This window comes from Mizuhopecten yessoensis, unplaced genomic scaffold (genome assembly GCF_002113885.1).
Source record: "Mizuhopecten yessoensis strain PY_sf001 unplaced genomic scaffold, ASM211388v2 scaffold4805, whole genome shotgun sequence".
NCBI lineage: Eukaryota > Metazoa > Mollusca > Bivalvia > Pectinida > Pectinidae > Mizuhopecten > Mizuhopecten yessoensis.
This window is the reverse complement of record NW_018405730.1, coordinates 1047478-1070168: the sequence shown is the minus strand read 5'-3', so window position 1 is coordinate 1070168 and position 22691 is coordinate 1047478. Positions and strand designations below refer to the sequence as shown.

General features: G+C 38.4%; 1 protein-coding gene across 3 annotated transcripts; it reads left to right on the top strand.

The window, feature by feature from the left end:
• Positions 1 to 159: 159 nt before the first annotated feature.
• Positions 160 to 22227, top strand: LOC110449730 (uncharacterized protein F54F2.2-like). 3 transcript variants are annotated; one of them, XM_021496782.1, is made up of 18 exons: positions 160 to 361; positions 474 to 553; positions 1200 to 1232; positions 3495 to 3549; positions 4948 to 5060; positions 5531 to 5634; positions 5937 to 6030; positions 7206 to 7316; positions 7777 to 8279; positions 8688 to 8864; positions 9263 to 9357; positions 9887 to 9910; positions 11041 to 11122; positions 12636 to 12724; positions 13121 to 13314; positions 19461 to 19524; positions 19835 to 19902; positions 20332 to 22227. In XM_021496782.1, exons 1-18 carry the CDS (start codon positions 253 to 255, stop codon positions 20494 to 20496), a joined length of 2160 nt encoding a protein of 719 aa, XP_021352457.1. In that variant the 5' UTR covers positions 160 to 252; the 3' UTR covers positions 20497 to 22227. The 3 variants fall into 3 exon arrangements, with proteins under 3 accessions (XP_021352457.1, XP_021352456.1, XP_021352458.1); XM_021496781.1 differs by having other exon boundaries at positions 1197 to 1232; XM_021496783.1 differs by lacking the exon at positions 1200 to 1232.
• The last annotated feature ends 464 nt before the right edge of the window (positions 22228 to 22691 follow it).

Sequence of the window (22691 nt, the reverse complement as noted above, 5' to 3'; positions counted from 1 at the left end):
TCATAAAATTTTAAAGCGGAAAAAGAAGAGAACTGTTCTCTACGCATATTATATGTGACAAAATATTACGTTTTCGGGAAAGCACGTGGTTGTGTTTTGGTTTTGTTCAACAACATATCCCACAATTCATTACGTCATTGTGTGCGCATGTGTAATAACCTTAATAACCGGAAAAGGTTATGGAGGATGAATAGTTAAGATGCAAACATTATGTGATTTTGAGGGGCTTTTTAGAATTTGGAGCTCGCCAATATGAAGGAGATGGTTGGGGGATGTTGCGTATGCTCCGACGAACGCGGATGGGCTGAAAACCCACTCGTTTATTGTGATGGAACTGGTTGTAATGTCGCCGTACACCAAGGTTCGTTGCCACTTCTGTGGTTTTCCCTCCACATGTGTGCACCTTTCAGGGATGAGTTTTTTTTGCGATTTTATTCAACATAGTTGAAGATCATTTTCTCCTTTATTTGCAGCATGTTACGGGATCGTTCATGTGCCGACAGGACCTTGGTTCTGCAGGAAATGCGAGTCTCAAGAACGGACAGCTCGAGTGGTAAGCAGCCATTTTGTGATCAACCGGAAGCACGTTTACAACATTTTGAGTTTCGGTTTGTCTGGAACTATGTGAGCATTGACTCTGTTGACAATGCTTCGATGCTGTTTCAGTGTGGATCTTATTTGTTTGGTGATATATTATTAGATAAATCATGGGAACAATTGTTTCAAATCCTTCGGTTTAGATATTTGTGTTCCATTCATGATAAAAGCAGCGTATTTGTATTTTTTTCCCTGTGTAGTTACACATTCCTGATATACAAGATGTTCAGATTACTGCAGCGATTTGAACTTTGGATCATCATTGTTTGAATGAGGGAGATAGGGAATTTATTGTTGCTGGAAACAAGGGATAACGAGGATAAAAATACCTTCATGCAGTGATCAATCTACATTGTATTTACATGGGTCATTTTCAACTGTTTTGCTAAAAACAATGGGTCCGACAATGTTAGATTTAAGTATTTCCAGAAATGCTGCAAGTCCCGTCAAAATTCTATGAGTATAGGACTCAGGACTCGTATGTAAGATTTATCACATTTATCACTGCTTCATGTCTTTGCAACTGAGAAATACTCAAATTGCTTATATTGAATGTAAATACTGTTTTTGATTCATGAACCTGTCCATTTTTTATCTAGCAGGGTAGCAACAGAAATAGTACTCCAGAACCTTCAGTAAGTTTTATTTGCAACCTAACACTGCCTGAGCACTCCATGTTCCGTATCAGAGATTTTTAAAAGCATGTTTTCTATGAAATTTTAACAATTTATTACTATATAATTGGCTATTTATTTAGTAATAAATACTATTTTCAAAATACTGAATTAACTCATTCACCCCTGAAATTTCCTAATAAACTAACCCAACCTTTGAATTGGAGGAGTTCAAATGTGTCTTCAGGGGAGAATGAGTTCAGTGATAAATAGAAATTTTACTCTCAATTTTGTGTTGCGAAAACCTCTGATAGTTGATCATGATATCACAAATACTTACAGTAAATATATTTTATGTGCAAAATAATACATCTGCAAACATATGTAGTTCTGCATTCTATAATTTCTAATATGTATCATGCAGAATTGAGACATTCATGATTATACATTTTGATTTTCTGTTGCTGGCCTGCCAGTAATTACTGCATTAGTTAACAAGACTATAAACAAGTCAACCCAACCTTTACCGAAATTGAATGTGCTTGCATATTAGAAATATCCAATTTCAGTACAATTAGATTTTTGCAGGTTTTCTGCAAATTCATTAATGATCTAAATTGAAATTAATTAAAATCGCTTTTACCTTTAGCTTGTTCCAGCATTTCTTCAAATAGCTAGCTATGTATATAGTAGATTCAGTCACCTCAGTATGACGGAGATGTAGAAGTAATATTGTCTTGATATGTATTCAAGTTCCTTTACTAATCTCCATCAAACAAGGCTGTACATGATTCTGTAAGATTCATGTCCTAGACAGTAGATCAACAGAGACAAAATTAGTGTTGGTGACAATCAGAATGATCAGCAAATACATGTAGTGTTTATATTATACACTTACTGTTTATGATATCAGTTATAGACTGAGCAGTGTTCTCCCCAGATGTTTTGAAAGAAGCATGGTATTTCAATATTTCTGTTAAAGCAGCACTCTGTGTAAAATCAAAGCAGCATTGTAACTTTAGATTTACCAAGAATATATAGCAGAGAAGATCTAGGATAGCAACATGGCAAGAAATTAAAGGAGCATGGTACCGGTGCTATGCTGCAAAAAAACAGCCTGGGGAGAACACTGCTGAGGCCTATGGGTGACAGGACTGGACTGTTTATGATATCAGTTATAGACTGAGGCCTATGGGTGACAGGACTGGACTGTTTATGATATCAGTTATAGACTGAGGCCTATGGGTGACAGGACTGGACTAACTATGCATGCTACATCGTAGATTGTCTAGTCATGTAAAATGTATAATTTATTCCAATAACGTCTTATTTATGTGAGAGGAGGTTTTACAATCTCCCAAGGATTATGTACAGTAATTCTTTATTTTTAAAGATTTTCTGTCATCATCTTTTGAAAACTTGAATGAAACAGAAGGATCCCTGTGCCAAAAGTTTATTAAACTTTTAAGACTGTTTTTTTCCAGCAAGATAATAACTTTGATAGATCACTTCTGAAAAGAAAACCTACCTAAGTAATAACAGAGCATTTATTTAAGAAAGAAAAAAAGTAACGGGGGCTATACTACTAGAATTTAACCCTAGACCTGCAATCATAATGCTGCCACTCCAACCAAATGAGCTTAATGACTTAAGCTTGGTCAAGGGTACATTATAGTAACATGTATATAGTACAATTATACCCATCACACAGTCATACCAACAACAAAAGTGAGAGGAGTTTAATGTATGTCGTGAATTTGTTTAAAAACTAACATGGAAGCTAAGTCTCTTGCAGTTTTCCTTTAGTAACACAGGGATCCTTCAATTTAAGACTTGGGGATTTTGTTTTTGGTATGGAAAGTCTGCACATTGCTAATAAGCCATTCCATGATTTGAAACTCAATTTTTAGTTTACATAACATCAAATAGTGTGGACTTTCATAATAATGTATACTTTGAAGTCCATACCATTTATACCTGTATACAGTGTATGTACCTGTGTGTGTAGTAGATGAGATCGATCTTCATGGTGTCAGCTTTGAGGTGTAGGCTCAGTTTGGGGTGCTTATTTATATTAACAGCTGTTATTTTTGGAAATAGTGTTTAGCTTCAACACTTGGTTTGCAGGATATCAGTGTAAAAAAATGAAAAAAACAGAAAAGAACTTCTGATTCCAGATCATGAGGATGCAGCATTTATCTTGTAAGCTGCTTATGTTTCTATGTAGATCTGGTGATTAGTAGTACATGGTCTGTTAATACTGTATTTGTGTTTGTGTTGTAGAGATGTGAACTTTGCCCCCAGAAGGATGGTGCACTAAAAAGAACAGACACTGGTGGTATGTGCATAGTATTCAATGTTTAATGTACACAGGTGTACTACATTTGTATACACACTATTCAATGTTTAATGTACACAGGTGTATTACATTTGTATACACACTGTTCAATGTTTAATGTACACAGGTGTACTACATTTGTATACACACTATTCAATGTTTAATGTACACAGGTGTATTACATTTGTATACACACTGTTCAATGTTTAATGTACACAGGTGTATTACATTTGTATACACACTGTTCAATGTTTAATGTACACAGGTGTATTACATTTGTATACACACTGTTCAATGTTTAATGTACACAGGTGTATTACATTTGTATACACACTGTTCAATGTTTAATGTACACAGGTGTATTACATTTGTATACACACTGTTCAATGTTTAATGTACACAGGTGTATTACATTTGTATACACACTGTTCAATGTTTAATGTACACAGGTGTATTACATTTGTATACACACTGTTCAATGTTTAATGTACACAGGTGTATTACATTTGTATACACACTGTTCAATGTTTAATGTACACAGGTGTATTACATTTGTATACACACTGTTCAATGTTTAATGTACACAGGTGTATTACATTTGTATACACACTGTTCAATGTTTAATGTACACAGGTGTATTACATTTGTATACACACTGTTCAATGTTTAATGTACACAGGTGTATTACATTTGTATACACACTGTTCAATGTTTAATGTACACAGGTGTATTACATTTGTATACACACTGTTCAATGTTTAATGTACACAGGTGTATTACATTTGTATACACACTGTTCAATGTTTAATGTACACAGGTGTATTACATTTGTATACACACTGTTCAATGTTTAATGTACACAGGTGTATTACATTTGTATACACACTGTTCAATGTTTAATGTACACAGGTGTATTACATTTGTATACACACTGTTCAATGTTTAATGTACACAGGTGTATTACATTTGTATACACACTGTTCAATGTTTAATGTACACAGGTGTATTACATTTGTATACACACTGTTCAATGTTTAATGTACACATGTGTACTACATTTGTATACACACTGTTCAATGTTTAATGTACACAGGTGTATTACATTTGTATACACACTGTTCAATGGAAGTGTTCAGTGTATGATAAAATGTCTGTATTGGAAAAAAATGATAAATGATGTGAATTTTAAGTACAGTCTATATGTAATTTGTACAGGTTTACCTGTTTTGATATGATACAAAAATAAATCCTGATTAGACTAGACTGATAATTGTGATATATACTGATTAGGGAATCAAAGTCTTGTGGTCACATCTATTGATCTGATCTCAAAAACTTCACATTTATGACCTTCCAAAGCCACATTTGGCTAGTTTTCTCCTGTTGTTGACGTTACAGTGAGTTGGTGCCACGTTGTTTGTGCGCTGTTTATACCCGAGGCCTGGTTTGCCAATGTGCAGACCATGGAGCCTATTGTACTGAAGAATGTGCCACCAGAGAGATTTCACAAGGTCAGTTTGATATAAAGTTCTCAGAAAGTCAGCTTTGAAAGACTTGATCAAGGGAAGTGTTCTAGGGTTGAATGAGGTCACTTTTCTAGGGGTTCAGCAACGAAATCTTCTAGGAGTTCGACAAGATACACTTATTTGGGTTCAACTAGATAAACTCTCTAGGGGCTCGACAAGGTTAACGGTTTAGGGACTTTTCAAGGCAAACTTTCTTGGGATTTTTTTTCAAAAAAGAAAGAAACCCATCTGACACCCAATGATCAACACAGTATGTGGTTTGTTAGAAACTTGGGAGGGTTACTATAAACTAACAATGAGAACCTATTTAGTGAAATAGTATAAGACCGGTCACTCCTTAATTCTAGACTGACTATAGAATGTCTTTGTAACAAAGACCCAAGAAACTCTAACTTGCTAATTTACTTCCCTAAGGTTTCTATAGTAGCTTATTAACAGTGTATTTTATCTGACAGACATGCTACATCTGTGAAGAACATGAGCGAAGCAGCAAGGCTACCCAGGGAGCATGTATGCAGTGTAACAAAAATGGATGTAAACAGAACTTCCATGTCACATGGTGAGTACAACAGTCCTTAGTTACCAAATACTCCTATATATTAACAACTCTAGCTAGATTCAAACTTGTACATTACAGGAATTTGAGTTTATAACCTACATTTTAATTGAACATTAAAAAAAGTAAATATGATTGAAAATGTAAAACTGAAAAGGTATCGTTGCTTTTGAAATATCAGAAACATATTGATGCTATCAAAATAAAGGCATCATAGATTTTTATATGCAAATATTGAAATTGTAAGAGGCATTAGAATGGATGATATTGTTTCTCACTCCTGTAATTTACGATTATTACTCCAGTGCTCAAGCCCACGGGTTGCTATGTGAGGAAGCTGGTAACTACGGAGACAATGTCAAGTATTGTGGATACTGTGCTTATCACTACAAAAAACTGGTATGTATAAAAGTTACAATGGGGGCTTGATGGATGGATCCACAAATTTTTGTAGGAATAGCTTTATATGAGCTCTATTCAAATATTTGGAAATTTCAAAAAATAAATAAAGTAGAATTTCAATATAATTTTAATCTCATTTGACAGGGATGATTCCAATTTTCTTAAGCTTTACCTAGCTTAAGTCTCTGGCTCTCTGGTTTGATGAACAGTCTTAAGTATTTATATATACAAGATAAATATTTGTCTTTATCTTGAGCACTGCTTTCCATATGCAGAAATCAAAGTCAGTCCTGTGTAACAAACTGAGAAAAATTCTGTGGGAGTTTGGAATTTTGAGGCTAAAGCTGCATTATCAAATTATCTTAAATAAATGGCAGTCAATTCAGAAAGCTAGATCAAATCCGGACTTTTATGACAGAAAAATAATGTTGGATTATTATTGGTAAAATACAGTAATCAGCAAGAACAAAAGTTAACTAAATGTTAGTTTATGTAATATATATATGAATGCTGAATAGATTATTTTAGGCTGTGAATACTTCAATACTTCAACAGAAAACATTGCATTTAAATAACAATATTTACATATTCCCTTCCCATTTTCCAATAACTCTATGGAAAGTCAGCCTGTAGTTACTGGACAGTAACTATGTACAGTCCGATTATCTGGTCACATGACCATGGATTCCGTGACGTCAGTGTTAGCAACCACTCCCACCAATACGATAGCCGCCATCTTGTTGTTGTCATTTGGTTAATACAATTCGCATTTTGACGGGTTTTGACAATGAAGACGTCCAGAATAGGAAGGGAAGTTCTTACTTTTGTATGAGAATGTTCTACACATATAATTAGAGCATTTAACTTCATTTAACAGTTGTCGCCAGGTTACATTTTTTAATGGCGACTGTTGTTTGGGAAGGTTTTGGTCCGATAATGGCCGTCTGCAGCTATTCGTAGAATTGGACCAGTGAGTTTTTGCAGCAGCAGGAAATATAAATTAAGCGCATCTGACTAATTTATAAAAGACAGGTCGTATGAGGAAATGTAAAAATAACAATTAAACGTCTGTCAGATTGCGGTTACAGCCAATATTGCATTCATATTGGCTGTAACTGCAATCTTGACATACCTTCAATCCTTAATTATAAGTTATTGATTTTGTTTTTCAGAAAAAAGATGCAAATATCAAAATCATCCCTGCGTTTAAACCCATACCAGCAGACAATGCTACTCCGGACAATTCACCGGAGAAAAACATCAATTCCAACAAGAATTTCAAGGTACTGGGACAGGCTAACACAGTCCTTCATACTTCAACAATATTCAAAAGCATTTAAGTATTTTTTTCTTATTGTGATATTTTTTTTTGTGAAACTAGTACATTTTCAATAGGGAATGGGACTGAAAAGGATTGTGGTGAAATCAGGTTTGGATATGCATGTCAAGAGAATTTTTTTTCACATTTTTGATTTTATTTAATTTCAATTGTAGAATTTAAAATGTCAGAGTCTTCCAAAATGTACCTGTTCATTATCAGATTTCAGTAAATCTCTTCTTTTCTTCTTTTGACATTAGATATAAACTTGAACCTTTCTGTGCAGTTTTGAAGTCAAAACCTTCCTTGCTGCTGGGAGCATTTGCCTCTTATTGTAAAGGATGCTTTCAGGAACACTTTGATTTGTGTTCTAACTAAGGGATAAGTCCAAGGTTTTATTAGTATCTTACAATTTTATTTTACAGAAGGGAAATAAAGCAGAGGCCAAGTATACGTCCTCAGAACTGTTCGCCCAGCAACGCGAGTCTCGTTCCCAGATTTCCAGTGCCTACTCCACAGTACCACCAGGTGGTGTTGACGTACTTAAGGAACGGGAGATCAATACACCCCCATTGTCACACAGTAGTGGCATAGGGATGTCAGACTCGTCTGCAGTCAGTTCCACAGAATCTCCGTCTATGGACGAGCAGGACACTGCAATCTTGGATCTAACCCACAACGGTGATCCAAAGCTCCCTCTGGTAGCAGAGCCCAAATTCATGGCCCCAAATTCCAATGACTCTAGTATGATGGGTTCAACAAGTGCAGCAACTAGCTCCTTAGGGGCTCCGGCTACATCATTTTCGGGTGTTCTGGAGAACTTTGTGGGTGGGGTGACATCAGTGTCGAGACAACATTCCCTGGATGACTCCGCGACAGAAGAGGATGAAGACTCCGATGTCATGGATGGTAAACGCTCTAGGTCAAGGTCAGTGTAAGGTTATAATTATATAAATAGGTTATTTTGGTGATGTCAGGATTTGATAAGAACAGCTGACCCCACCAGACAATAATTTGGATCAAAGAAGTGATATAAGATACATTTGTGAAACATCTAGGGTCATTAACACTTACTGCTTAATAGAATTCAATATACGGGGACAGCATTATCAATGCAGACACTAATTATAAAGATATTTAAAATTTTGACGTGTATATAAAAATGTGTATGTGCATATATCGCATGTTTGCCAACAAAATCCTTGATTAAATTTCAATACCAAATTAATAACATTTAGTTTGTAAAGCAAGTATTTGGTAACTTTCAGTTAAAATCTTGATCAGTACTACATTCTTTTTGACACAATATGTCACCTACAAAAAATTAATCTGACAGGTCACTGGAGAAAGGAGATAAAAAGGTAAAGAGATTGAAGCAAGGACAGGGGTCATCAGGTTCAAAAAAGGTCAAATCAGGGTCACAAAATGTGAAGGAGTCATCGCCTCCAGGAACAAAGAAGGCAAAATGGAAAGGGGATGGAACCATTAGTAATACAGTAGCTGGACTGGCAGGGTATGTATGTATGTCAACATTTAACAGATCATGGTCAAGGTTAACCTACATCACGTTGGAGGAAGGTGTTGTTCGCACCAGAAATTCAGGGTCAAAAAAGTAGTCAATGATGTGAAGGTTTAAGTTCAAATTTTTAGTCAGTTCATCAAAGATTCAAGGTCAAAGTTGTCAGATTAAAGTTCCGTAAGAGGTCAGATTATTAATAACCAAGCACTCTTTTATGGTAATGTGCAAAGGGGATTCCCTTAGGTCAGAATCAAGGTTCTAAAATAATTGGAACAATTTTGGCTGAGAAAAAAAATCATTTTTGAGGCAATTTATTCTCCAAATTTTCACTGGTATATATATATGAGTTATTTATATGAGCATTTATTACTGAAAATGTTCTGATTTTTCAGGATGAATAGTTTTGCTACATTTGGAGGAAGTCCATATTTTCAAAGTCTCAGTGCCCCAAGTCCACTGTCTTTGTCATCATCTTTTGGGCCGACAAGTAAGTAGTCCAAGACACTTAGCAGAATTAAAAGTTATTAATACAAGACTCCTCATAAGTCGTTCATTTTCTTATTCACACATAAGTTCCATTTAATTCTACCTCTTTGCTTTTGCTCAGGGCTTGTTGCCTGTACTAATATTTCACAAACCCCTCATCAGATTCAGTTGATAATTACACCATAGTATGGTAGCATCAACTTCTACATCTGATTAGATTTTTGTGGTCAAAATGTTATACAAAAAACTTGTGTACAAAATATCTAACTAACTGTGGTCTTCATGTTTCCATCTCCAGGTATGTACTACTTTATATACATTGTAGGTGGGGGTTCCTCAAGGTTACATTTTAGAAGTTATGAGGTGAAAGAGAGATAACAAATGACTGTCTGTCCTACTTAGAAATGTTTCAACAGTAAATGATTTCAAATAAATTCTGAGACGTCTACAATTTATATGTTTTTTGTTTATTTTATGTATTCTTCTTGATCATATGGCATGAGTTAATAATGTTTTGTTTTATTCAACAGACAATATGAATGCTGTGAGTCCAGGTAAGGATGGCAGTATTTATACATTAGTGTTATTTAACAATTGTTTGTGTCCTTGTTCTAGTTTATACAGGGTTGGGAACTACATATACATTGATTAGAATTAATTATCTGAAGGGGAGATCATATTAAGGTGGATTATTTGTTACTCCAAAAATCATGTTTTTAGGTCACCTGAGCTTTGCTCAAGTGACCTATTCTGATCACTTTCCATCCGTTGTGTGTAAACTTTTTACATTTTCAACTTCTCAAGAACCAGGGGATGGAATTTTTTTCAAACTTGGTCATAAATATCCTTGGTAGATGAGGCTACAAAATTGTAAAATTGGGATTCCTACCCCAATCCCTGGGGCCAGGGTGGGGCCCCAAAGGGAAAATTAACCAATATTTCAAAAATCTTCGTCTCCAGACTCAGAGGTACTACAGTCATTCTCTCTGCATGGATGGAAAGATCATCAAGAGCTTTATTAAAATTGTAAATTTCAGGACCCTAGAGCTATCCATTCTCCCTTGAGGAGTGGGTAAAGTTTACTATAGTTTATATAGGGAAACAACACTTTTGGGTATATTTTGACAATTTTCTATAGGAAATTATTCTTACTTGATGAGAACTATCCTTGGAGGAAGATGGTTTTGAATTGTAAAATTGAGATTCCTACCCCAGCCCCTTGGGCCAGGGCGGGGCCCCAAAGGGAAAATTAACCAATATTTCAAAAATCTTCTTCTCAAGCTATCCGTTCTCCCTTGGGGAGGGGGTAAAGTTTAGTTTATATAGGGAAATAACACTTTTGGGATTATTTTTTTCCATTTTCAGCAGAAAATTACTCAAACTTAGTCAGAATCATCTTTAGTGAATGAGGGTATTACATTGTAAAATTGGGATTCATGCCCCATCCTTTGATGACATGACAAATATTGTATTTCACTTAGTTTACATGCTGATTTCCACATCACATCTAAACAATAAAATAAAGCTACCAGTACCTATGATATCACTCAGGTGACAGATAAGGCCCTTGGCCCTCTTGTTATACAAATTTAACCTAAAAGTACATAGAACCACTTGTTCTGTTCTGTTGACTAACGTACCTATGACAGCACAAATATTTACCTATTTCACCTTTGACCTTTAGAAATGGATGGCAGTAACGAGTTAACAGGAGTGCCAAAAATGTTTCCAAGTCTCACAACTTCACCGTCTAAACAAGACAATGGGTAAGTGTCACCGCTTCACAGTCAAAACAAGACAACGGGTAAGTGTCACCACTTCACTGTCTAAACAAGACAACGGGTAAGTGTCGCTGCTTCACCGTCTAAACAAGACACCAGGTAAGTGTCACCGCTTCACCGTCTAAACAAGACAACGGGTAAGTGTCGCCGCTTCACCGTCTAAACAAGACAACGGGTAAGTGTCGCTGCTTCACCGTCTAAACAAGACACCCGGTAAGTGTCACCTCACTGCCTAAACAAGACAACGAGTAAGTGTCGCTGCTTCACCGTCTAAACAAGACACCAGGTAAGTGTCACCGCTTCACCGTCTAAACAAGACAACGGGTAAGTGTCGCCGCTTCACCGTCTAAACAAGACAACGGGTAAGTGTCACCACTTCACCGTCTAAACAAGACAATGGGCAAGTGTCACCGCTTCATGTCTAGACAAGACAACAGGTAAGTGTCACCACTTCACCGTCTAAACAAGACAACGGGTAAGTGTCGCCGCTTCACTGTCTAAACAAGACACCAGGTAAGTCACCGCTTCACCGTCTAAACAAGACAACGGGTAAGTGTTGCCGCTTCACCGTCTAAACAAGACAACCGGTAAGTGTCGCCACTTCACCGTCTAAACAAGACAACGGGAAAGTGTCACCACTTCACTGTCGAAACAAGACATTTTAAATGTTGTTAAGGCAGAACTAATATGAGTTCTCAAAAGGAGACAATACTGGTTTATGATGCAAAAGTGTATAAAAAAAATTCTTGATGTTCTAAATTATTCTAGGTCAATCCTTCATGTATAGAAAACTTTGAAGATATGAAAATATCCGGGTGGGGATAGGGGAAGCACTTTCATTACATTTTTACCAGTGAAGTATTGCCAGCTTGATGTGTTGCTTGGCCTTGCGGAGAAAGTTTTTGCAAAAAAATTTGTAATAAACAGAATATCTAACAGTGTTTTCAGTAATACCAAATATATTTCATGAGAATGGCTAATGTTTTGATATCTTTCCAGAGTGTGCATTAGCCACACTCGTGAAATATATTTGGGCGTACTGAAGACACTGTTAGATGTCCTCCATATAATTGATAATATATGGGTGGTGTGTGTCTAAAATGATTATCGACATTTGTTGATTTTGCCTAAGGAATAAAATGTGGGTGGTGAAAATTACAGAAAGTGATTCCTTGCCCCCAAAGTTGAAATTCATTTAAACACTAAATGGTTTCAAAGTAACTTTACTTTAACAAAGGGTTTCTGTTGTCTACTTTGCATGCAAGATTCAATAGTTTACACCATTCCTATATATATATATCCATTATCATATTAAAGACATAAAATTGCAAGGCACTCCAAAATATTTCATAATGAAGTCTTACATTCACACCACTATGTGATAATATTACCTGCTTGGGACTCCACTTTTGTAAAGGCTAATGATGATCCTGTGTTTGTCATGTAGACAACCTGTTACCTGATGTTACTTTAATGATACTTTGTTGTTTTACGACAGTGATTTCCCAACGAGTCTGGATCAGCTACTCGAGCGACAGTGGGAGCAGGGATCTCAGTTCCTCATGCAGCAAGGACAACACTTTGACAGTAAGTAGATCAAGTTAGCATCTCCGGGTCAAGGTCACAGTAACTAGATCAAGTTAGCATCTCCGGGTCAAGGTCATCTCTGAATTGTCAATAATGCAGCATCGACAACACTCTAAAAGCAAGCACAGGTCGAGTCAGTATCCCAAGGTCAAATTCCCATCTGTGAATAGTTACTTAGATGGTAGGGGCAACATTTGAAACGGTAAACACTGAGTTAGTAATATGAAATACAGAGTCAAGTTTTATTTGTATTTGTATGCATTTGTTATAATTGTTGGGAGTAACTACCATTGTCAGGATAATAAAATGCATAGGCATCTGTAGGAAATGGCTCGCAGTTCTCTATAATGACTCACAATTCAAATAATTTCATGATACATCCTGTTTCATCTTCAGTTGCCTCCCTTTTGAGCTGTCTTCATCAGTTAAGATCAGAAAACAAACGTTTAGAGGACCACATTCAGAGCCTGACATCTCGACGCGACCACCTACTGGCAGTGAATGCACGTCTTTGTCTATCCTACACCCCGACAAACAACATCAATACTGCCTCTCTAGACGCTAGCCAGCACAGTCCCAGGATCTCACAGGTAAGCCTGAAATGTACCCCAACAAACAACATCAATACTGCCTCTCTAGACACTAGCCAGCACAGTCCCAGGATTTCACAGGTAAGCCTGAAATGTACTCCAACAAACAACATCAATACTACCTCTCTAGACGCTAGCCAGCACTGTCCCAGGATCTCACAGGTAAGCCTGAAATGTACTCCAACAAACAACATCAATACTGCCTCTCTAGACACGAGCCAGCCCAGTCCCAGGATCTCACAGGTAAGCCTGAAATGTCCTCCAACAAACAACATCAATACTACCTCTCTAGACGCTAGCCAGAACAGTCCCAGGATCTCACAGGTAAGCCTGAAATCTCTAGACACTAGCCAGCAGTCCCAGGATCTCACAGGTAAGCCTGAAATCTCTAGACACTAGCCAGCAGTCCCAGGATCTCACAGGTAAGCCTGAAATCTCTAGACACTAGGCAGCACAGTCCCAGGATCTCACAGGTAAGCCTGAAATGTACTCCAATAAACAACATCAATACTGCCTCTCTAGACGCTAGCCAGAACAGTCCCAGGATCTCACAGGTAAGCCTGAAATGTACTCCAACAAACAACATCAATACTGCCTCTCTAGACACTAGCCAGCAGTCCCAGGATCTCACAGGTAAGCCTGAAATGTACTCCAATAAACAACATCAATCCTGCCTCTCTAGACGCTAGCCAGCACAGTCCCAGGATCTCGCAGGTAAGCCTGAAATCTCTAGACACTAGCCAGCACAGCCCCAGAATCTCACAGGTAAGCCTGAAATATCCTCCAACAAACAACATCAATACTGCCTCTCTAGACGCGAGCCAGCACAGTCCCAGGATCTCACAGGTAAGCCTGAAATGTACTCCAACACTCAACATCAATACTGCCTCTCTAGACCCTAGCCAGCACAGTCCCAGGATCTCGCAGGTAAGCGTGAAATCTCTAGACACTAGCCAGCACAGCCCCAGAATCTCACAGGTAAGCCTGAAATATACTCCAACAACCAACATCAATACTGCCTCTCAAGACACGAGCCAGCACAGTCCCAGGATCTCACAGGTAAGCCTGAAATCTCTAGACACTAGGCAGCACAGTCCCAGGATCTCACAGGTAAGCCTGAAATCTCTAGACGCTAGCCAGCACAGTCCCAGGATCTCACAGGTAAGACTGCCTCTCTAGACGCTAGCCAGAACAGTCCCAGGATCTCACAGGTAAGCATGAAATGTACTCCAACAAACAACATCAATACTGCCTCTCTAGACACTAGCCAGTACAGTCCCAGGATCTCACAGGTAAGCCTGAAATGTCCTCCAACACTCAACATCAATACTGCCTCTCTAGACCCTAGCCAGCACAGTCCCAGGATCTCGCAGGTAAGCCTGAAATCTCTAGACACTAGCCAGCACAGCCCCAGAATCTCACAGGTAAGCCTGAAATATACTCCAACAAACAACATCAATACTGCCTCTCTAGACACGAGCCAGCACAGTCCCAGGATCTCACAGGTAAGCCTGAAATCTCTAGACACTAGCCAGCACAGTCCCAGGATCTCACAGGTAAGCCTGAAATCTCTAGACACTAGCCAGCACAGTCCCAGGATCTCACAGATAAGCCTGAAATGTACTCCAACAAACAACATCAATACTGCCTCTCTAGACACTAGCCAGCACAGTCCCAGGATCTCACAGGTAAGCCTGAAATCTCTAGACACTAGCCAGCACAGTCCCAGGATCTCACAGGTAAGCCTGAAATGTACTCCAACAAACAACATCAATACTGCCTCTCTAGACACTAGCCAGCACAGTCCCAGGATCTCACAGGTAAGCCTGAAATGTACTCCAACAAACAACATCAATACTGCCTCTCTAGACACTAGCCAGCACAGTCCCAGGATCTCACAGGTAAGCCTGAAATGTACTCCAACAAACAACATCAATACTGCCTCTCTAGACACTAGCCAGCACAGTCCCAGGATCTCACAGGTAAGCCTGAAATGTACTCCAACAAACAACATCAATACTGCCTCTCTAGACACTAGCCAGCACAGTCCCAGGATCTCACAGGTAAGCCTGAAATGTACTCCAACAAACAACATCAATACTGCCTCTCTAGACACTAGCCAGCACAGTCCCAGGATCTCACAGGTAAGCCTGAAATGTACTCCAACAAACAACATCAATACTGCCTCTCTAGACACTAGCCAGCACAGTCCCAGGATCTCACAGGTAAGCCTGAAATGTACTCCAACAAACAACATCAATACTGCCTCTCTAGACACGAGCCAGCACAGTCCCAGGATCTCACAGGTAAGCCTGAAATCTCTAGACACTAGCCAGCACAGTCCCAGGATCTCACAGGTAAGCCTGAAATGTACTCCAACAAACAACATCAATACTGCCTCTCTAGACACTAGCCAGCACAGTCCCAGGATCTCACAGGTAAGCCTGAAATGTACTCCAACAAACAACATCAATACTGCCTCTCTAGACACTAGCCAGCACAGTCCCAGGATCTCACAGGTAAGCCTGAAATGTACTCCAACAAACAACATCAATACTGCCTCTCTAGACACTAGCCAGCACAGTCCCAGGATCTCACAGGTAAGCCTGAAATCTCTAGACTCTAGCCAGCACAGTCCCAGGATCTCACAGGTAGCCTGAAATATACTCCAACAAACAACATCAATACTGCCTCTTTAGACACGAGCCAGCACAGTCCCAGGATCTCACATGTAAGCCGAAAATCTCTAGACACTAGCCAGCACAGTCCCAGGATCTCACAGGTAACTCTGAAATGTACTCCAACAAACAACATCAATACTGCCTCTCTAGACGCTAGCCAGCACAGTCCCAGGATCTCACAGGTAAGCCTGAAATGTACTCAAACACTCAACATCGATACTGCCTCTCTAGACGCTAGCCACCACAGTCCCAGGATCTCACAGGTAAGCCGAAAATCTCTAGACACTAGCCAGCACAGTCCCAGGATCTCACAGGTAAGCCTGAAATGTACTCAAACACTCAACATCGATACTGCCTCTCTAGACGCTAGCCAGCACAGTCCCAGGATCTCACAGGTAAGCCTGAAATCTCTACCACACTAGCCAGCACAGTCCCAGGATCTCACAGGTAAGCCTGAAATCTCTAGGCACTAGCCAGCACAGTCCCAGGATCTTACAGGTATCTCTTAAATGTCCTCCAACAAACAACATCAATACTGCCCCTCTAGACACGAGCCAGCCGGTCCCAGGATCTCCCAGGTAAGCCTGAAATCTCTACCACACTAGCCAGCACAGTCCCATGATCTCACAGGTAAGCCTGAAATGTACTCAAACCCTCAACATCGATACTGCCTCTCTAGACGCTAGCCACCACAGTCCCAGGATCTCACAGGTAACTCTGAAATGTACTCCAACAAACAACATCAATCCTGCCTCTCTAGACACGAGCCAGCACAGTCCCAGCATCTCACAGGTAAGCCTGAAATCTCTAGACACTAGCCAGCACGGTCCCAGGATCTCACTGCAGGTAAGCCTGAAATGTACTCAACACTCAACTCAATACTGCCTCTCTAGACACGAGCCAGCACAGTCCCAGGATCTCACAGGTAAGCCTGAAATGTACTCTAGACGCGAGCCAGCACAGTCCCAGGGTCTCACAGGTAAGCCTGAAATGTACTCCCAACAAACAACATCAATACTGCCTGTCTTGACACGAGCCAGCACAGTCCCAGGATCTCACAGGTAAGCCTGAAATGTACTCCCAACACTCAGCATCAATACTGCCTTTCTAGACATGAGCCAGCACAGTCCCAGGATCTCACAGGTAAGCCTGAAATGTACTCCCAACAAACAACATCAATACTGCCTCTCTAGACATGAGCCCCAGGATCTCACAGGTAAGCCTGAAATGTACTCTCAACAAACAACATCAATACTGCCTCTCTAGACACTAGCCAGCACAGTCCCAGGACCTCACAGGTAAGCCTGAAATGTACTCCAACACTCAACACAAAATATATATCCTGACTACCTATAAAGTGCATCTACCAGGAAATATTTTGCACCATATTCACAGTAATTAGAACATGCATGCCTATAATTATTGAAGTTAAATGAGTCAAACTAGTCTGAATTGTATGAATCTTTATTCTTATATGTATTAAGGTAATATTTATAACATGTTCTCAAATGTAAACAAGTAGCAAATAATTCAGATCATGTGTTGACAAACAGTGATTGCCTCACAACTTTACTATATTGACTATACTGTGGGACTGTTAGGTCACAGTTTTAGTTTAATTTTTTCTCCTTAGGACTGTTTTATATATAATTAGTTTAATTTGAACAGAGCAGTCTCTACTGTGGGACTGTTTAGTCACCTCAGGACAGTTTTAGTTACATTTAAAATAGCAGGCTCTACTGTGGGACTGTTTAGTCTCCTTGGGACTGTTTTATTACCTTATGTTATGGTGCGGCGTCCATCTGTCCGGCGTCAACTTTTTGCTTTAAACAACTTCTTTTCGGTAACCAAAAGGCCTAGGAAGATGATATTTGGCCAGTAGCATGCTGGGATCAAGGGCTACCAAGTTTGTTCAAATGAATGACCTTGACCCACTTTCAAGGTCACTGGTGTCAGATGTCTTTAAAATCTTCAAACAACTTCTTCTTAATAACCAAATGGCCCAGGGTACTGATATTGGGCCGGTAGCAAACTGGGATGAAGGGCTACCAAGTTTGTTCAAATAAATGACCTTGACCCACTTTCAAGGTCACTGGGGTCAGATGTCTTAAATCTTCAAACAAATTCTTCTCAATAACCAAAAGGCCCAGTGTACTGATATTTGGCCTGTAGCATGCTGGGATGAAGGGCTACCAAGTTTGTTCAAATAAATGACCTTGACCAACTTTCAAGGTCAAAGGGGTTGAAATATGTTAAAATCTTCAAACAACTTCTCAATAAGCAAAAGGCCCAGTGTACTGATATTTGGCCTGTAGCATGCTGGGATGAAGGGCTACCAAGTTTGTTCAAATAAATGACCTTGACCAACTTTCAAGGTCAAAGGGGTTGAAATATGTTAAAATCTTCAAACAACTTCTCAATAAGCAAAAGGCCCAGGGTACTGATATTAGGCCTGTAGCATGCTGGGATGAAGGGCTACCAAGTTTGTTCAAATAAATGACCTTGACCAACTTTCAAGGTCAAAGGGGTCAAATGTTGTAAAATCTTCAAGCGACTTCTTCTCAATAAGCAAAAGGGCCAGGGTACTGAAATTCGGCCTGTAGCATGCTGGGATGAAGGATTACCAAGTTAGTTCAAATGAATGACCTTGACCAACTTTCAAGGTCACATGGGTCAAATGTCGTAAAATCTTCATACAACTTCTTCTCAATAACCAAAAGGCCCAGGGTACTGATATTGGGCCTGTAGCATGCTGGGATGAAGGACTATCAAGTTTGTTCAAATGAATGACCTTGATCCACTTTCAACCTAATGTCCTTGTTCGACAATCAAGGTCAGATGCGTCATATGTTTAAATCTTTTAATAAGTTCTTATGAAATCTTAAGATTTTAAGTGTTAGATTAATAACAGGTGAGCGATGCAGGCCCATTGGGCCTCTTGTATATAATTAGTTTAATTTGAACAGAGCATGCTCTAATGTGGGACTGTTTAGTCACTTCAGGACAGTTTTAGTTACATTTGAACAGAGCAGGTTCTAATGTGGGACTGTTTAGTCACCTCAGGACAGTTTTGGTTTAATTTGAACAGAGCAGGCTCTACTGTGGGACTGTTTAGTCACCTCAGGACAGTTTTAGTTTAGTTTGAACAGAGCAGGCTCTACTGTGGGACTGTTTAGTCTCCTTAGGACTGTTTTATATATAATTAGTTTAATTTGAACAGAGCAGGCTCTACTGTGGGACTGTTTAGTCTCCTTAGGACTGTTCTAGTTTAATATGGAAATTCTGAACTTTTCGAAAAAAATGCAATATAACTTAAATTGTTCTCCTTTAAGGAACAAAGAAGGAGGAGCCGTTTTGATCATTGACGTTGTCAAGTCTCCTTAGGACAGTTCTGTTTAATTTGGAAATACTGCAACTTTCAAAAGAAATACATTATAATTTAAAATTTGTTCTCTTTTATTTTAGGAACAATGTGGGAGAAGCAGTTCTAATCATAGTCCAAATGTTAATTGTAACTCACCTGTCACAGGTAAGGTTTATTTGTAATTCTCCTATTACAGGTAAAGATTATTTATAGCTCACCTATTACAGGTAAAGTGTATTAATAACTCACCTATCAAAGGTGAAGTCAAGTTAAATTATGACTCGCCTATAAAAGACATTATTTATCTGTAACTCGCCCATAGGTAAAGATTGATAACAAGTTGATAATAGTCTAGAAGTCGTAGAAAGTTTGTTTTCTGTTTTGTAGCTATTTTCTACCATTTCTGTTTATATTCTGTAACATATGAACATAATATGTTTTTGTGAATTCAGACCTCATCGTTTCGTATTTACAGCTCAAATCAACCCAGCAGCACTCTCATCCTCAGCTCTGACAGTTCCTGTCGGCATACCCAATCATACCGTAAGTTGCAATCCTCATCAGTGGTGCAATGTTTTATTGTAAAACTGTTTTAATTAGTCCTTACTGCTTGAATTGGGAGGATTACTGTATATTTAATCTAATTCATCTTAAAATGAGTGCCTCCCATCCCTCTCCTAGGTTAAAACTTGAACACCTCTAAACTGGAAGTAATGTTATACGGGTTCAAAATGAGTAAAGCATAATCCAGAATTTCTCAATATTTGTTAAATCCATAAAGTAATTTTCTGTATATACTGTATTTAGTTTGTATAAGGAAGATTGACATCGTATATGACCCATGTGTTGTATTTACAATGTAGCTAGTGTAATGATTATAAAACTTCTTACTCAGTTACATAAGAGTACCCACTGGTGATATTATACAAGAGGAGTTTGATTTTAACTTTTCCTGTTTCATCATTTCTACAGATACAGACCTCACAACCTCCATACAACATTTCTCATTCTATCGGAAACCTATCTAGCATCGCCATGGCAACCACATCATCCATAGCAACAGCAAGTGCTGAGAGTTCACAACAGTTATCTCAACACAAACTACAGAACAATCTCACGAACAAGGATAACACTTGAACGTAAACCAGTGTCAGTTTTCAAGTTTTACAGAGCATGACAAAGTTTCACTGAGGATCACGCCACAAGTTAAACTCAGGCATAAGCTGCTGATCAGGATAAACTTGATCAGAACAGCTGATGTGTTATTGATGAACACTATATCAGTGTCGTCGCAAAACAATTGCACAGAGCAAGTCATTGCATGTGCTAAACGTGTCCACCTAGGAGAGCATGGTCACTCAAAGATTTGGTTTACTGATTGATAACTTCTTGGTAGACTATCAATTCACACGTATTTATGTGCAATGTTCAGTGTGCGGGACAGAACAAATTATTGGTCAATTGCAGACTGGATCAGTAGTATACATATACAGCATGGTGTGTGGTTAGCCATGGAATTCGTTCAGCCTTGTGATTGGTCCATTTGTGTAAGTGGTCCTGTTGTGTGGAGTAGCTGATTATTACGACAGTATGTGAAGCCGATTTAGTTGGCACATAAATCTGATAGGGCCGTTGCAGAATTGATAGGGCAGAAGGGAAGCACTTGACTGGGTGTAGTGTGATATTATTTACTGTTTCTTATATTACTACAGTCTATTTGATGGTTGATGGGGTTACTGAAGTATGGTTTCCCACGTCTTACTCCATGATTAATTTGGAATATGCTGTATAAAAAATAGATGAAAAAGTCAGTGTTACATCTAATAACAGACTTTAAAAGGGGGAGACTCAATTTTCGGAAATTTTCTCATCAGTGTTATCTCCAGTGTGAATTCAACATGATCAGGAATATTTGTAATACGTAAATTGTCAGACCATCTTAAAACCAGAGATTTAAACATGATATTCTTTTTGCAAATTGAAATTTTCATTTAATTAAGTCAGGTTTATTGTGGAATTTGAAGGGGGAAAACCCAGAACTTTAATAGCTTTTGGCAGTGGTAAGATGTCAAAACATTGCATATGACAGGATTTATATATAAGATTATCTGCATTTGTTGTGAGGATAAGATATCAGGATTATCTGAAGTTGTCTCGAGAATGAGTTATCAAGATTATCTAGTTATGATGAGAACAAGTTGTCATGAGAAAAAGATATCTGTCAGGATGAAAACGGATTACCAAGATTACAAGTTGACATGAGAATGAGTTACAAGGTTTATCTTCTTGGAATTCAATTCAGATATGTAGAGAAAATAATTACCCAACCAGAAACATTCGGATATGTAGAGAAAATAATTACCCAACCAGAAATTAAACAATCAGATTACTTTTATTAACTGACAATTTCCAGTTCAACTGGCACACATTGTCGGTCAACTTATGCCATGGTGTGTCATCTGTCGTCTTTTGATTTTGTCAACTTTTCCCTAACATTTGACTACTTCCATAAGAGGATTTATTATATGCATGAACATTTCTCGCAATCACATTGGTCGGATCATGTACACGTGACCAGTCCTCAAAAACTCATGTAGACTGGTTATCCGGTGAATATCGATTTCTAAATATAGCCTATATGGAAATACCCCGGAACCTGTCATAGCGCATGCGCAGTTAGACCGGAACGTGATCTGTCAGACAACATTAGAAGATGGCTGCTGGCAAACGTTTCTCCTCCGTTACATCAGAAAATTACCAAAACTATTCAAGGATAAAGATACTGTTAACATAAAAAGGCCATTGAACACGCAGTGCATGTCCTCCATGCTTATCTTAAGAAAAAGAACCTAGACGACGTCTTCGAAAGCTACGATGTTAAACTGTTGAATTCAAACTTGGCTAAATTTTACACGGAGGCTCGCGTACAAAAATCAGAACCTTGAATTTTATTTTGTTTTATTTTATTGTTGAAGCATATAATAAAACAGTTATGGGCTTTTGTGCTGGTAAATATGATGTGATATGAACCTGAAAGAGAAATATTGACCTCGGCTTCTCCTCAGTCAATATCATTCTTTCAGGTTCATATCACATCATATTCACCAGCACAAAAGTCCATAATTGTATATTATGTCATAATATTGGCTTGCAATTTGATCTGGTGAATTTTTATCAAGTTTCAAACATGATCTTTGTTAGCATTCATGGTCATAGAGGTCAAGTGTGTTAAAACCGTCAAATGATGGTGTTTTTTTATGAGGATTAAAATAGTTATTCAGTTTCGAAGTTGCTGGTGTGAAAGGCTATCACAGAGTTAAATATGTTCAAAC